Source organism: Amblyomma mixtum, chromosome 8 (genome assembly GCF_055824585.1).
Source record: "Amblyomma mixtum isolate Tamu chromosome 8, ASM5582458v1, whole genome shotgun sequence".
NCBI classification, from domain to species: Eukaryota; Metazoa; Arthropoda; class Arachnida; order Ixodida; family Ixodidae; genus Amblyomma; species Amblyomma mixtum.
The window spans coordinates 14,950,031-14,967,133 of NC_143019.1; the positions used below are offsets into that span (position 1 = coordinate 14,950,031).

Sequence of the window (17,103 nt, forward strand, 5' to 3'; positions counted from 1 at the left end):
GGAACGTCTGTGCTGTGTCTCGCACTGGAATAGTAATGAACGTGGTATCTTTCAAGCTGTCCATTACTTTGCATTGTCATTTTTCTTCCATAATTATAACTGCTTTGACACCAAACCAAGTCACTTGTGATGCCAAATCACATATCACTCTATCCTTAGGCAAGCTCTTATGCCACAGGTGTCTGCATTGTTATTAGGGCATTAAATTTTAAAGAACGGTAACCACTCATTGGAAACACACACAGGTGAGGCCAACCCCTGAGCGCCTGCTGCCCATTGGCCCACAGCCCAAGGGTCCTAAGCCGTTCATGCCCAAGCAGCTCTCAATGGGCAGCCTCGGTCCCGGAGCCGATTTCCGCTTTCGACACGAGCCAAGACAAGCCGACGTCTTCCTCTTGGAGGCCAGCCGAGGCGGGGGCATGCAGACACGGCCAGGCACCCACTTCAGCGGGTCACTCCTCGGACCTCCAGCTCTTGGACCCATTGAGATTCCGTCACTAGAGAGGCTGCTGCCCGTGGGGCCAATGCCTTCAAGGCAACCGCTGGACACACGGAGCAGCCCTGGATCGCCTGCTCGCCGACTCAAAGCGCGATCCCAAAGCACCGACACGAACCTCGTTGCAAAGCGCAGCGATCCTGACCTCCTGGCACGAGTGCAGCTTGCCAGCTCCGAGCACATTTTCACTTTTCCTGACGTCCAAGCTGTGGAGGTAAGGATGCTTCTGAAACAGGTATTGCGAAAGAATATTGCCGTTTGTTTCTTTGCGAACACAAACGCAAATTTATATCCGAGAATCTGTACTACCATGACACAAAGACAAGGAAATAGCTCCTTATTAGTGGAGTTGAAGTAGTAGTATATTCTTAGCCCAGTTTGATTTCAAATTAAATACCCAGTGGGCACTAAAACTCTCTTGGATGTCCTGAGGATGTTTTGGACGTCCATGGGACATCTAAGAAAGTTTTGATGACCTTTGGGTATTTGCAAATACAAGCAAAAAACATCAAATTTGGAATTAAGTACCAAATGCTGAAAGTTGCATTTGTGTGCACAGAAATGAATAACAAAAAAGTCAGACTATCAATGTTACTCTGGCGTCCATCCTTGTCACGAGAAAGCACGTGCATGGCAACCTTCCCACCGTGTTGTGGGTAACCTACCCACCATGACAGCGAAATGAATTCAAATAAATTCAGTGCAATTGCAACCTGCCCACCTTGGCAATGCACTTCAGCACATTGGTCAGGAGATGGACAGCCTCCCAAAGAACTATCCGTGCAAGAACGAGCCTTACGAGAGCTCGGGAATAGCAACCTGTGTCTCACAAGTCGCCCTTGATGGCTGTGTTTGAAACAGCCGCCTGCCGAGGTTGCGACATTGCTTAACCAATGCGCCAGTAGTGGTATGAGGACTTCCCGTAATCTACAAATTTATGATAGGGGAGTACTTCCATAGGAGGGACCTCTAACGATATCATGTTTTATTCTTAAGGGTTGGTTTAGCTTTGTCCAAGTTTTTGAAGGACTCTTGCACGCAAACGCTGAAGTGATTTTATGTGCAAAGTTCTTGTTTGCTGCCGACGTTGTAGTCTTGCGACACTTTCTGAGGATACGTCTCACCTCCTAGCCGCAGACAGCTCGGAAGGACTCTCCAGTGGTCGAGAAAGCCCACCCCTCCGGGAATTCACCGCAGCGGCAACCACCAGCGCCGACGGCAAGTGCTGTTGCCACTCCGTCGGAAGAGGGCAGCAAGGGCAGCAAGGGCGGCACCGACGCGGCCGCAGCAGACGCTGCCTCGAAAGAGCGGCTGCGTCCTCAGGAGCACTCGATCAGCGGAGGCCTCATCGACATGCTTGTGAAGGACGTCATCCTGGACAAGGTGCTGAGCGCTGCCGGAAGGGTGGAGACTGCCTTCCTCACCCACGGCTCCAACAGCCTCGAGGTCAAGGACGATGAGGACACCACACCTCACCCCGAAAAAGGTGGGGCGCGCACGCCGTCAGTTGGGCGCGATTCCGGGTTCAGAAGGGTGGGGAGTACGGCAAGTTGGTACAGCTGCAACGGAAAAAGATTAGCACAAGTGATTCATGTTCGGAGTGGAAAAATTGCGAGATGCGGCGCTATTGTACCCGTATGCGCAGACAGCGAGAGTGCCTGGCACATTCCACTTTCCAAAGTGGGGGTGGTCGACAGAAAGTAGCCCATCCGAAAGCAGGCACTGCCATACATTACTTTTGACAGTGCATCCCCACTTTTGACAGTGCATCCCCAGCCCATTTTAAGAGAAAAACGGTGATAAGATAACGTTGCTCGCCACGCCAGTGCAAAAAAATAAATAAATAAATAAAACAAGATTATGTGCTTAGCCACATTAGCACATGGTTTCGCTGATAAGACATCTAGAAGCGTTCATTTAAGATGTTGCATTTCTGATGGGCGAATGTATAGGTGGGCTGCTTTCTGCCGGCCACCCCCACTTTAGGAAATGGTATGTACCTGGTACTCTCGCTATCGGTGTACTCGGCCACAATAGCGCCGCGTGTCGCGATTTTTTTGCACCGGTCGTGATTCACTTGTGCCATTCTTTTTCCGTTGCAGCTGTACATACAGTGAACAATACAGTGCACAAGACAGGACAAAGAGTATGAAACGCACGTACAGTGCAGTGCATGACCATTCCTCTCTCTCTGTCTTGTCTTGCGCATCCTGAGTATGATGGGTACACCAGGAGGCATGCTCTGAGTTTGGCATGAGCACTAGTGTGGCATTTGTTGCATTGTAACTTGCCTTGATTGCCCTGAATCATATACAACTCTTGCAGGCATTGAATTTGTATAAAGCATGATGGATAAGTGGGATTCTGTCCAATTGTGGTCGTTTGTCTGCCCATTCTCTGGGACAGGAGCAAGTGACGAAGCCCGCACAAGGCTTCACTACCGTCCCCGTAAGCAACGCAAGTCAGGCCTGAGTACAGTCGAGATTCAGCGTACCCTTGAAGCTCGAGGAGGGGCTGCCAGGTATGGAGGCTTGTTTTTTCTTTGCACTGCACCAGTGTGGAGCGGCATTAAACTACTGCTGGTTAGTGCTGTCATTGTAGTTTTCTGACATTTGTATTAATTTGCCTTTCTTTCAGTGGTTTCTGTCTCGCTTGCAGAATAATTGACTAGCAGAGCTAGTGTCAGCACTTGTCAATACAAGGTTGGTTTGGGCATATGTGTTGAGTCCTCATGAAGTTATGAAGAGGGTATCAAGTTGCTTGGAGAGCCTTTCCATGATTTTGATGTTTTTAGAAAAAAAGAAACTTATTTAAGGGTGATTCCATGTGTTTGCATGCCTTTTAGAATAACAAGAAAAGGAATACAGGTGGTAGTTACTTCTTTTTTCTTCTGAATCATAGTAGGGTCATGCTAGCCAGTCGTGCAACAACACTGTTCAAGGACTCAGAGTTGCAAATTGTGCCTATTCTGTCACCATAGCAGCTCCTTGCTGAGCACATAATGTATGAGCAAGGCATTTCAAAATTTGTGAAAAGTAGAATAGAAGTAGCGGTTTTGATGACAGGGCATCGTGCTACATTTAATTTACCCAATAAATTAATATTGATGCATAGTTTGAGAAAGCAAGCGCTATCTTTTAATTGTAGCCGTGAGGCCACGAGATCATTGCCCCGCAATCATCATCATCGCCATGCACAGGCGGGCACGTAAGTCCGAGCCAAGCAGTGGCGGCCCGACACCGAGCAAGCGACGCCCGGGGAGCAGTGGCGGGGGCAGCGGGGGGCGGGCAGCAGTCGAGGAGGCCGTCCCCGAACGCTGCCCCGAGTGTGCCCTTGCCCTGGAGCACTACAGTGACGAAGAGCTGGGCCTCTGCATTGTGCTGCTGGCCACTTTCGTGCACCGGCAGCCTGCGCTGGCCGCACCTTTGCTCCCGGAGATTCTGCGACTGGTCGCCAAGTGCGTACCCCCGTTACAGCCCTATTTGAGTTCATAGGCTACCTGTGGCAGATTCCATTGGGGGAACACAGTGGCTTGGACTAGTTGGTGTGGGTGCATCCCAAAAAATAAAGAAGCGGAGGAAAGATACGTGAACCACAAGAGCAGAAGAGAACTAATTTTTTTTTAGAAACGAAAACTGTGTATATATGTATGTACACAAACAAACATACAAAGCAGCATATTTCACACTGTTGAGCATGCAAAACGCAGGAAATTAACTAAAACCTTCTTCCGAACAGCGTGCTTAATCCTTCTATGTTGTGGCAGTGCGAGTCATCGTTATGTACTGTTGAATCCGCCATGGTGGCTCAGTGGTTATGGCACTCAGCTGCTGACCCGAAAGACACAGGTTCGATCCCAGCTACGGCAGTCAAATTTCGATGGAGGCGAAATTCTAGAGGCCCGTGCACTGTGCGATGTCAGTGCATGTTAAAGAACCCCAGGTGGTCGAAATTTGCGGAGCCCTTCACTACGGCGTCCCTCATAGCCCAGGTTGCTTTGGGGCGTTAAACCCGCGTAAAGCTTATGTGCTGTTGCATGAGCCTGAGACTAGGTAGTTGAGAAGGTTTTGTTTTTACAGGGGGGAGGGATTTTGCAGGCTCAACAGAGTGAAATGCACACTGTTGCACAAATAAATGCGCACAGTAGAATGCTTCTCTCAGCCAAACGGGTGGATTGTTCGCGATCAACTTTCGCACAGAAATGGCATTTTGTCGGCAGAATTGTTTTATAGTCGACGACCGAAAATTCGGACGCCTGATTTTTCGGACATGCTTGATTATTCGGACTTTTTCGCGGCACCGCGACATGGCCCATAGAGCCAATGTGTAAGAGCGCTTGAAATTTCGGACGCACCGCAACTGACCACTCGATTTTTCGGACCTCGTTCGCACTCGCCGCCAGCACCCAAGCCGCCATATAATGTGTACAGTGGAACCTCATTAATTCAGACTGCAGGAGATATCGAAAACTTGATCAAACAAAACGAAATTCAAGCTTAGAGGGAGCCTCTTGCGACGCTGAAATTCTGCGCGAGTGGGCACATTGCGCTCGCGTGTTTTCGAATTCGTACTGTCCTTGAATGTCTTCCGCCGCACGAACTTGAACCGTAGTCAGAGTTCACGGAACTCATCTGTGCCGAGTCTTTAGTCCCGAACACGGAACGCGAATACGATCGCGGAGGCTACGCGCACGCCGTGGCCTCCGCGATCGAAGCGAGCGCGCCGCCGGATCTTATCGCGCCGCCGGATCTTATCGCGGCCGCGATCTGCTCCGGCGCTGCGCCGTTCGCGGAGGCTACGCGCGCGCCGTGGCCTCCGCGATCGAAGCGAGCGCGCCGCCGGATCTTATCGCGCCGCCGGATCTTATCGCGGCCGCGATCTGCTCCGGCGCTGCGCCGTTCGCGGAGGCTACGCGCACGCCGTGGCCTCCGCGATCGAAGCGAGCGCGCCGCCGGATCTTATCGCGCCGCCGGATCTTATCGCGGCCGCGATCTGCTCCGGCGCTGCGCCGTTCGCGGAGGCTACGCGCGCGCACCGGAGCTTCCCAAGTGCCGTCTATGGATGGCGCCGTGATCATTATCAACATTTTTCTCGGTCGCGATTTTCCGCTGTTCACATCGGCATCAGTATCGCCAGCTCCAGCCTTTCGTGGCGTGTTAGCATGCGTGTTAGCGCGTTCGCCGTGATAGTGGCTTTCGCGTGCTGCCGCCGAGCTTCACAGTTTTAGCGTGATGGGCGAGCACCTTAAGCTACACGGCTGGGAGTTAGCTCTCGAACGCGGTCGGTAAGCGTGCGGCGGGCGGGAAATTCGACGTGGCCGAGAAGTGCGTCCGATGATGGTGCAACCAAAAGAGAAACACAAGCTGCAAAAAGCGCGCTTTCCAAGTCAAGCCGTGCGAGTTTCCTGAACTGGAAGAGCTGCTCCTCTATGTGATGGAATTTCGGAACAACGGCTACGCGTTGACAGCGGACATGCTGCGCGGCTTCTTTTGGCATGAGCGTGCACCAGAGCGCAGCACCAGCTCAGGAGTCTAAATACTTCGCGAGTGACGATTGAACGTAGAATAAATGTCGCTCATTTCCTGGTTGGTGTGTTTTTACTTAATTTTTTTTTTTCGCATATCGCGTGTATGGGCCGCACCCCGAAAATTGGCCCTCGAATCTGGAAAAAAAAAGTGCGGCCCTTATACGCGTTTATACGGTATTTCGCGCGGCGAAATATAGTCATGAGGAGCTTTAGAATGTGTGCAATACAATTGGCCGCTTTCTCCGGCATAGTGGTAATAAGTTCGTGATTTTTTCGGTGAAATTTGATTTTCCGGACTGCCCGATTTTTCGGTCGTTTTCGCGGTCCCTAGAGAGTCCGAAAAATCAGTCGTCGACTGTACTACATTTGTTTGGGGTACTTGCCTGAATTGATAATGAAAGTTAGATATTCGCATCGTCTGTGGCGATGAGGAAACAAAAACAGCCATCATCTAAGCGATTTCCCCAGGGTGCCATCTCGTTTTTTGGCTGTAGAGATTCGGCAAAGAAGCAGAGTGGAGGGTGTTTTGCGGGAGGTGTGAATACGCTTTTTTAGATGTTTTATCAATCATTACAAAAAAACTTAGTTTGGCCAAAACTGCAGTAACTTTCAAGTTTGTGAAAAAGTGCCTTCAAACCTCTCGCAAGACACCCTCCACCCCGCTCCTTTGCCAAATATCCATGGCCGAAAAACGATATGGCATCATCGGGGCAATCACTGAGATAATGGCTGGTTTGATTTCCTCGTCACCAACAGGTGATGTGATTAGCCGACTTTCTTTGATCAATTCAGTCAAGTACCGCAAGTATAGCATAAAACAATTCTGCTGACCAAATGCCATTTCTGTGCTAAATTTGAGCTAAAACAATCTACACATTTAGCTGAGAGAAGCGTTCTACTGCACGTGTTTATTTTCGCAACAGTCTGTGCACTGTTCTGTACATTGGTGGGTGAATGTGGAGATCGGGGATTTTTTCATTTCTGATAAAACTGAAGCTGGTGTTCATCCTGTGGGTCTCCGTGCTCTTGTTGTTTGTCTGTTTCTTGCACCATTGTCATTCAAAATACATTAGGTGTTCGAAGCAGCTTTTTTTTTTTACTTCAAGTATCTGGCTATTGATATCAGTGGAAGATTGTTTTCTGCGCTCAGCATGTTTAGAGCAACTTCCTTATCAGATCTGCCAGCAGAAGTTTTAATCTTGCTTCAAACCAAACACTCATGCGTTCTCAATTGCAAGCAAAAAAAGTTGCTTTGAATCAACAGCAATAGTCCACCATTCGTTTAACTTCAGTTGTTTAACCATCTTAGATAAACATGCTGCAGGACAAAGGCCTCTCCTAATCTCCAACATTACCGGACTTTTAAAAACAGGCGATGGAACATATTTTTTCCTGAAAGTCTTATTCACATTTTAGAAACATTGCCCATGTAGAGGCAATATTCCATTGCATTGCTGATGCCTCAGTGGTGTGCTAGTCCTGCATGACATTTGAACTACCGTATTTATGCCAATAAAATTCTTGAAAATAAAACCAGTTGGAAGTTGCACCTTGTACATGTCGTATGTGCTTCTTCATTTTTGTCCTGTTTTTTTACCCAAGTACATACCTTTACCAGCTAATAAAATGCAGCGCCGATCGGAAGATGAGAGTCGCTTTTGCTAGTTAGGAGCAAGAGAAAAAATGATTAAATTACTCAATGACATTGCTTCAGTTATTATGCAAGGTGTGACATTTCCCTTCTAGTAATTTTTACACTTGCATTAGATTTGAGTAAGTACAGTACCATGCACATGGCAGCGGGTTCTTAAATTCATCAGCAGTGCCTTGTCGGATGATATGCATGTTTTTTGTTCTTTCCCTCCAGGGTTGCTTCGCAAGTTTACTACCCATGGCAGCATGAGAGGTGAGTAAAAGCTGGCTGAGGGAGCATATGCACGATATTTCATCTCACATATCTTTTATGTGACTCAGCAACGCCACCACTTAGTAATTGCTTTGCCTGTGGCTTTAAACGATGCCTCTTTCTTTCATCATCTCTTGTACTGCTACCTTGCATGTTGATGTTATTCTGTCACTCTCACCAGAAGATTATACCTGTTTATGTAAGTTCTTGCTGGGCTTTTATGCCACTTCTTAAAGAAACCTTTTTGAGTAAGCAGTGATTTCGTTTTTCTTAAGATATTTTTAGCCACTTTTTCTCTAACAGTGCTGTTCTTCAAAATCTCTGTGACATCGTCTCATTTTTTGCTCACTTTTGAAATGTTTTCAGAGCAGAATTCTACAGTTTTGTTGCATGTTGGGACTAAACAAATGGGGCACTTTTTCTGATGTTGTGTCAGATTTTCTTTTAGTTCCAGCCTGTTTCTTGATGAAAATGGTTGCCCTTTTAAGATTTATCCTTTTGAGGCAGTGTGCCATTTCTGTATTTTTGAGTACAAGCCGGACACTCAGTGCCGTTGATGGTGTTCTTGGGTATTTTTCTTTTTTCCTATTGAACTGGCTGGAAACTAGAAACTGCTTTTTCTGCTGTTTTTATTTTCACTATTTAGCGCACATGAATGCTGTTGCATGTTTCTCTGTAGTTAGGCTTCAACAATTACTACTTTAATCACATCAGCCTTTCATAGAAGCCATAATGAAAAGAAGCAGTGCAAATGTGACAAGGACAAACACAAGACAACAGGACTGGCACTCGGGATCAACAACAGGATCAATGCTAGTCCTGTTGTCTTGTGTTTGTGCTTGTCTATTCACGCTGCTTCTTTTCATTATGCATTCTGACCAACAAGCCCAAATCAAGACTCTAGTTCATAGAAGCCAACCTGTTCTTACTGGCAGGCATATTTTTGTGCTGGTTTAGAATTCTTGCATAGCTTTTGAGGGTGTCTGCTGTGACACCGGCATTTCATTTTGTAGTAGCTTAAAGATTCGTCATCAGAATGCATCAGCCCAGTGGGCACTAAAATTCCCCTGGATGTCGTGTGGACGTTTTGGACATCCATGGGATGTCCAGTGGAGTTTCGATGGCCATTTGGAGGTTGGCTATGGTTCTTACCAACAGTCGCACAGCTTCAAAGCTGCCGCAGTTTCTTTTTCTTCTTTTTGGCAACGGCGAGGCTATGCAATGAGACGAGTGCATCACGTGTTGTGCACTTGGCTAGCTTTTGCCTCTGCATCGGATGGCTTGCATGTGCATATAGTCAGCACCCGTGTCACTACTGCCTATCACACAGCAATGTTCACCTGCCGGGCGGTTGCAAGAGCGTCGCACGCCAGTTCATTAGGTGCACCCTGCACCAACTCTCCACCAATGGCATCTTTCAGCAGATATTCTTGGGTAACTTTGGTGAGTGTGCCAATGTCGTTGTGCTTGTTTCCTAACCAGTGTGTTCATAGAGAAAGTGCATTTGCAGGTCTTTGAATCTCGTTTTCAGGCATTACGTGAGTGCATGCACTAGGAAACGGCAGTGGATCAGTAGAATTAAATGGGTAATAACTTGGTAAAGCAATTCCATCAGGAGCTCAGAACTTGGCAACTTAGCATTTGAATATCAAGCATGGGTAGTGAACTTAAACCTTGCATAGAAAAGAAAAAAAAAAGAATCTGATACAGGCCTTGTTGATTGCTAACAGAACACTTTCACATGAAATAATCATTTTCTAGGATTGTGAGTGTTAAGTGTGCAATACCCTGGGCCCATCTGAATTCCTGAGGAATTCTTATATTCATTGTGAACAACACAAGCACTGCAAAAGCAGACATAAAGGGGGAACACAGTATTGTATTCCCCCTTTATGTCTGCTTTTGTAGTGCTTGTGTTCACAATGAATGTTTACCAACTTGCTTAGTTATCTGCCTTGATGCGTTCTTATACGCACTGAACACTCTTTAACAATTTCTAACGGATTCCCAACAGGCATACACAAGATTATCTTCTCAAAGCTACAGAGTATGAGTTCTGGACATATTACTGAGTTTGTTGTAAGATCCTTCCAGAAGCAGCTGCCAATAAACATTTTTATATGCATTAAAACTGAGTTTTAACTGTCCACCGTTATGTGAGACAATTACCACGCCATTTCCTTTCCTCAAAAACCAAAAAAAACTGGCCAAAACACTGTTGGAAACAGTCGGATTCCTGTTGGTTGCAAATGTGATTTGGCAAGTTCCAGCTGGTGTTTAACTCAGTAGACTTGCCTATGTTTTATGTCCACATTGCAAAGAATGGCAGTGCAAGTACATAGATGCGTGAGAGACATCACAAAAATGCAGTATTGTGTTTGTGTGGTGCCTGTCTTCTCTCTTCATTCTTGTTTAGTTTTAGTGGAATGCAAAACCAACTAGCCCACTGCTCCTTTTTATGCTCATAGTGTCTTTGAAGTATCGTAATGTATGAATAGATCACACACTGCTCTTGCTCTGTGTAATCTCTATGGGTAAAGAAAAATTTCTCTGTTGTGCTTTGTTGCACAGACGCAGATTTCTTCAAGGTAATGGCTGCTGCCCTGGCAGACTTTAACGAGCTCAACCAGATGCAGCCTTTGATGATACTTTTTGAGGTGAGTTATTGTTGCCTGACAAATGCACTGTCAGAGACAAAGTTTTCAGGGCATGCCGGATGCGGTTGTAAACACACAGATGTGGTGTACGCGTGTGCTGTCAATCACCTGATTTCACTTCCACACATGAGAACAGACAGGTGGCCCCCTTTTTCCTCCATTAGGTGTGGTCTAGACTTTATAGGCCTATGACACTGCTATGCAGTTTGGTTGCATTCACTTATCCTGAAGACTTGTGACCTAATAGTATACGTCTGGATTCTGGTTAACCACACCTGGATTCTGGTTAACCTCCCCCCTTTTTTTCTAAGGAGCCACGCATTGGCGCATTATCTTTTTGACTTTGTACCTAAAGTAGAATTGCTGCATTGATTCAGGTTAAAATGAAAATTGACGTTTGTTTAAAAATTATATGGAGTGTAGGTCGTCAAGAGCAAATTTAAAATGCCTCAAGCAAGCTATCCTTAGCAGAAACGATGGCCCAAGCGCAGAGAGGAATGGGATGCAAAATTCTTGGCTCATAAACGCAAGAGGCTAAATTTACCGAAATCAAAATGAAGTGATTGCTTTCACTGCTAGCTCATGAGTGTGGCCCAGATTAGTTTCACTTAGCATATGTGTACTTCTCCCATTTATTTTCTGCTATCCCTGTGACTTTGCCACTGTCTGGAATCACACTGTAGTATGGTAGTTATTGAACAGCAACAGCACCTTTCAAAGATAGAAAGCATTTATTGCAACAGCATGTCAGTGGCGTCTGATCAGAGGGGCTGAGCCTGTCTACATGGTGAGATGTCATATACAGACCATTCTGTTTCTTTGTTCCAGGAGCTCACTGAACGCAAGCATGTGGCTGGAGAGCAGCTGTTGCAGGTTTGTGGCATCTTCACAGATAATGTAGAATGCACTGTGCTAATGCTGAGTTTCTCTCAACCAGAGGTTAATGACCATTAACATGAAGTTTTGCTGCTGACACAAAGTGAATGACCAGTGTGTCAGAGACATCTCCAGAAGCCACAGGCTTTTGAACTGATCTAGCCTGAAATGAAACACTACATATCAAGTTCGTCTCAATTGTTTCCTGCTTAAGACAGATTGGTTAATAGATGAATCCAGTTCAAGGCTGAGTGAGATATGTGACTTTTTTATGCTTCTTTTTTTTAAAAAACCTTGGCACACTGGGGTTAGCAGAAAGGCCATTCAGCTTATACATGACTAAAGCTTCCATTGGTCTTGATTGCATAGACCATTACGCTCTTCTTTGATGATATTTATTGAATGGCATGAGGCCTTTCTTGGTTTAGCTTCAGAGTCTACTAGCCAGGTTTGACTATTATTGCTACGGAAGGGCTTTCTTTGAGAATGAATGGGAAAGGATTAGTGGGCGGATTTGTATACTGCTTATTGCTGTATAGTCTCACCTGTGACAACTCTCTTCACAGAGACATAAGATGCACCTACGTGACTTGGGAAGCCTCCTTTTTCAATAACGAAGGCAAAAAAAATTCAAAGGACGGTCATGAAACCTGATGTGAGAAAACTATATCAGTTTGTATTTACTCTTGATGATTACTTTGATGCTTTTACTCTAATGAGTGCTTCACACAAGTGACAGAATTTGTCTGGAGAGTGGGTGATGGTTGAGTGGGCCACTCCCTAGCAGGGGGAGTGTAGTCGTGTGGAAGTGGCTGGTGCTTTAGTGGGGTGGAGGTTTTCTACGCAGACAGCGCCGACGTTTTCACCAAGTGACACATATTCTTCAAACGCAGTAAAACTGCATCACACATGTGTGCTGCAAATTTACCTTTGCATCTGAATGGTAAGCCTTTCGTTGCACAGGTTTCTAATAGAATGTGTGCAGCAAATTAGCATACTTGCTTAGCAAATTACTAGCGACATTTCACAAACAGACACACGTGGCACTTTTGACAGTGTCAGTTGTTACATCCAGACACCCCCTTCTAGGTCTCTTAATTGTATTCCGCATGAAATGATATCATAGAGCAAGATCACATGATTTGTTGTCATTAATGACATGACTAGTGGGTCATAGTGGAGTTTGGGTCACTCTTGTGACCTGAACACATCCTCTTGTCACATTCTGCCTTCCACATTTCTCTTATGCATGCAAGAGACACTGAAATTCATTTTACCTGATAACAGTGCTCCTCAATTCAATTCCCTTTTCCACTTCGGAGTCAGTAGGCCATGAAGAGCTGGCCAGTGAGGAATATGGACTTCTGGCAGGCATGCTCTGCGCAGAGCTCGACGTGGCCGTGTGTGAACTGCGGGTGGTGGTGCAGGTGCTGGGCAACGTGGCCACCTACCTGGAGTGCCTGGCTCCCGAGGGCAACGCGCTCCTGTGGACCGCTTTCTTGCCACAGCTGGACGCTCTGCTTAGAAAGCTGCTGCTGTCCCTCCCGCCCGCCGTGCCCCCGTCCGCGGTCGGCGGCGGCAGTGCGCCCCCCGGCGCAGCCCCCCTGGGCACCCCCCTGGAGCCCCTGCTGCGGCTGCTGCTCTGCGTGCTGCGCGTGCCCACCGTCAACACCTGCAAGGTGCGACATACATGTCATTTCGTTGAGTGCCCAGTCTTGGCTTCTTCGGTCTCACCTTGTGCTTGCACTCTGCCTGAAAGATGAGAATCGCTGGCGAGCATTAAATAGGGAAGATGGTAGTAATGGAAACATTTGTCTCTCTTCTTTTTCAGTCTATCCTGGACCCATTCTCAAAGATCTTGAGTTACGCCATCCAACATTCCCTTATCCAGTACCAACAGCTGTTGGAACTGTGCCACCTGTGCAACCGCAACATGTCGAGGGTGAGCACGGTGCCTGCGTGGCCACACTCTCTGCTCTTATCTTTGCTGGCACGCATTTATCACGCAGTGAAAGTTGCTCATGGCTATCACAAGTGTGGCAACAACTCTTTTAGTGCTGCACTGACTGGAAAATCGTCAGGTGTCTGGTTAGGTTGTGTCGCTGTGCTGCAGTATACGGGGTGTCCCAGCTAAAAGTAACCAAGCTTTAAAAAAAGATGAAGTGCCCTTGCCAAGGATCCTCCGTGCGAAAAAAGACGGGCATATGCGACTGCCCGTCTAGGGCAAGCCCACCTGGGTGGCATTTCGCCACCGGCACCGGGGCGAAAAGTAACCCCAGCTAACCCCAGCTAACCCCAGCTAACCCCAGCTAAAAGTAACCAAGCTTTAAAAAAAGATGAAGTGCCCTTGCCCAGTGAGACCAACTGTGGGTTGTTGCCAGTCACGTGTCCTAGTCTGCAGTATTTTTTTTATTATACAAACATGAATAATTTGCAGAAACTAATTAGCTAACTTTTTAATTATTGCCTACAGGAAGGAAATGTCAATGCAGGAGTTGTAGATCCCATAAAAAAATAACCGTTTGCTGTGTTTTCAGCCAAGTACCACTGATACAGCTTCTTTTATTTGACTTAAAAGAAAGCCCGTGAAATACAAAAACAACCACGTGATAGGGAAGCAGTTTCAGCGCTCCCTGACGACCGGCCGAGCAACGACATTCGCTTATCTTTGCAACGTTGTCCCGCACGGGGTTCGGCATTTTGCGATGGTTGCGAGATATACGCCACCAACTCTCGCATCGGCGCTAGGGCGACCGTTTCTTCAGCGCTTGATGGTGCAAGTTAGCAGCACGGCCACATGCCTCTCGCTCGAGGCGAGGTTTCACGTGAAAAAGCGCTCCATGCGAGCCGTGCTTCACTTCCTTGAAAAGCAGTGCCCGCTCACTTTCCATGACACATAAGCAGTTCCTGGTGCATATCTCTCCACCACCTCAAAACGCCGAACCCTGTTCGGGACAACGTTGCAAACATAAGCGAATGTCATTGCTTGGCCGGTCGTCTGGGAGCGCTGCAACTGCTTCCCTATCACGTGGTTGTTTTTGTATTTCGCGGGCTTTCTTTTAAGGCAAATAAAAGAAGTTGTATCAGTGGTACTTGGCTGCAAACACGGCAAACGGTTATTTTTCTATGGGATCTACAACTCCTGCATTGACATTTCCTTCCTGTAGGCAATAATTAAAAAGTTAGCTAATTAGTTTCTGCAAATTATTCATGTTTGTATAATAAAAAAAATACTGCAGACTAGGACATGCGACTGTCAACAACCCTCAGTTGGTCTTATTGTGCTAGGGAACATCCTCTTTTTTTACAAGCTTGGTTACTTTTAGCTGGGACACCCTGTATGAGAGAAGATAATGCGAAGATGTCGACAACACAGAAAGTGAAAAGCATAATTTATTGGGTTTTAGATAGTCTCCCAGCCTAGCAGTCATCAATAGTGGGTTCTGGATACCCTAGTGTTCGGCCCATAATGAGACACACAATCCGCTGTTTGAACACAGTGGCAGCAGTGGAAGTAGCTCTTGGCTATCACGAGTGTGACAACAATTATTTCAGTGCCACACTGACTAGAAAATTTGCAAGTGTCTGGTTGGGTTGTGTCACTGTGCTGCATTGTGGAAGAGAAGATAATGCAAAGATGTCGACAACATAGAAAGTCAAGAGCATAGTTTATTGTGTTTTAGACAGTCTTCCACCCTATCAATCGGCAATAGTGGGTTGTGGACGACCTAGTGCTTGACCCGTACTTAGGCATGTTCTGCTCTTCGAATAGAGTGGCAGCTTTTTTCAGGAGTGTGAGAGTCTTGAGTAGTTTTAGCCAACAATCAGCTGTTCTCGTGTGTCAAAATAGCAGTTAGTTGTTATAGACAGTGCTAAAACTTAGGGAAGAGGGTTGACTGTAGCTGGTGTGTGGAATTTCTGAAAATAGAAAGAAAAGTTTCAGTGTTTCTTTGTCAGCTGATCTTCATTCATGTTTATGTTATTTCTGATTTACTAATAATGCTTCTGTGCTGTTACAGAACCTAATAGAGCAGTTGCGAGTTTCTGATAAGCTGAATAGAATTGAGACATCTCATTGTGTTTGTCTTGAATATTTTCACTTACATGTTCTCTATTTTTCAGGAAAGAGATAAGCTAGTCTTTACACGGACAGTCATATTTGAGCTTGTGCAAGCGCTCAAATTCAAGTCTGCCATTCCAGATGAAAATTTGCTTGTTCTTGTCCAGGTAAAACCCGTAATTTCTTTTCATTCCTTCATAGTTGTTTGCAGTTAAGGACTTTTCAAATTTTTCTCAAAAATATGCTTCCTTTCTTCAGTTTGTCCTTCAAGATACTGGAGGGATCTTGTCTCCAAACGTGATTGTTGAAGATATCTTGCTTCCTCAGGACCTCCAGAACACTGTAAGTTTAGCGAATTAAAGCCCATGTTGGAGCAAAGCAATGCACAAATCTCTGTTTTGTGCTTTTTATTTCCAGTATAACACGGGAGCAAGTGAATGCATGCGACAGAACCTCAACGAGGTGCTGGAGTTTGTGGCCGATGTTCACGCGCTTATACGGATCAAGGTGCGGTATACAGGACTGTCTCCAGTCTCTTTCCAGCACTAAGCTTCATGCTCACTCAACTTGTGTATGAATGAAAGAAGCATGTGTCAGGGAAGAAAAATTCTTAGTTTATTTTGCTTGTGATCGTTAATTAAGGAATGGGCAGCTGTTGCTTGTTGTTTCTGTTGCTAGATTGTTAATTTTCACCTGAGCATGTTTTCTTGATGCACTCATTCTGCTGCTTCGTTTGACCGGCATGCAGCCTAGTGGCCACATTGTTCACTTTCCCACCAACCACTTGTTTCGTAGTGCAGAGAGAGAATTTTTGCAAGTTTGACCGAACGACAGAAAAAAGAAAAGGTGGGACTACAAGTTTCTCTCGGAGTCTTTTCTGTTTTTGTCTAGGAAGCTAGTGCTGGGATATGTCTACATGCTGTAAACTAACTAGCCAGGCTTTCAGCTTTGTTCCTATGTGCACTATTACTAAACCAGCTGCAATGACTTCTTGAAGTAGCTTTGCTTACAGAGTCAAGTTTTCTTTGACACTATTGCACTGCAAGCTGATTTGGTCACCTTCAGAAGCGATACTGTCACCTTCAGAAGCGATACCTGTCCTAGTGCTCCAACATAAATGCACACCAATGTTGAAATGCCTGCCTTTGGAAATCACTCTGCCGACTCTGAATTTAATTCACTGTAGCACTCGAAGAAATGCCTGCCATTGTGGGATGACATTCTAGCATTCAGCTTCAACTTTCTCATTTATGAGTGAAGACAGTAGTGAAAGCTAAGAAATTTAGAACTCTTCATTCTTCTTCTCAGTACTGTACTTTTGGCATTGGAGCTGTGCACAAAAATTCTTAAAATTCTCTCTTGTTTGCACATTATGTGCACTATGCAATTGATATTAAAGCTCTTTATTTCATTATTCTTGCTCCTGGGACTTAGTTTCTACAATAATTTTAGTCATAAAAAGGCAAGAGAAGAACTGATCTCGTCTTCAACGAGCCAGACATGTTCCTTCATCAAACTTGGTATAATGCGCACAAAAAAAGCTATACAATTAGTGTTGAGGATTCTACATTAAAACTTCAT

General features: G+C 45.9%; 1 protein-coding gene across 1 annotated transcript in view; it reads left to right on the forward strand.

The window, feature by feature from the left end:
* unc79 (UNC-79 domain-containing protein) overlaps positions 1-17,103 on the forward strand; it is an 82,811-nt gene that overhangs the window by 51,372 nt on the left and 14,336 nt on the right. The window contains exons 39-51 of the mRNA XM_089556579.1: positions 246-710; positions 1,628-1,982; positions 2,903-3,017; positions 3,696-3,953; positions 7,891-7,929; positions 9,260-9,372; positions 10,501-10,586; positions 11,415-11,459; positions 12,890-13,141; positions 13,294-13,404; positions 15,585-15,689; positions 15,781-15,864; positions 15,940-16,029. Of these exons, the coding sequence (XP_089412705.1) occupies positions 246-710; positions 1,628-1,982; positions 2,903-3,017; positions 3,696-3,953; positions 7,891-7,929; positions 9,260-9,372; positions 10,501-10,586; positions 11,415-11,459; positions 12,890-13,141; positions 13,294-13,404; positions 15,585-15,689; positions 15,781-15,864; positions 15,940-16,029 (2,118 nt within the window). The remainder of the gene's footprint in view (positions 1-245; positions 711-1,627; positions 1,983-2,902; positions 3,018-3,695; positions 3,954-7,890; positions 7,930-9,259; positions 9,373-10,500; positions 10,587-11,414; positions 11,460-12,889; positions 13,142-13,293; positions 13,405-15,584; positions 15,690-15,780; positions 15,865-15,939; positions 16,030-17,103) is intronic.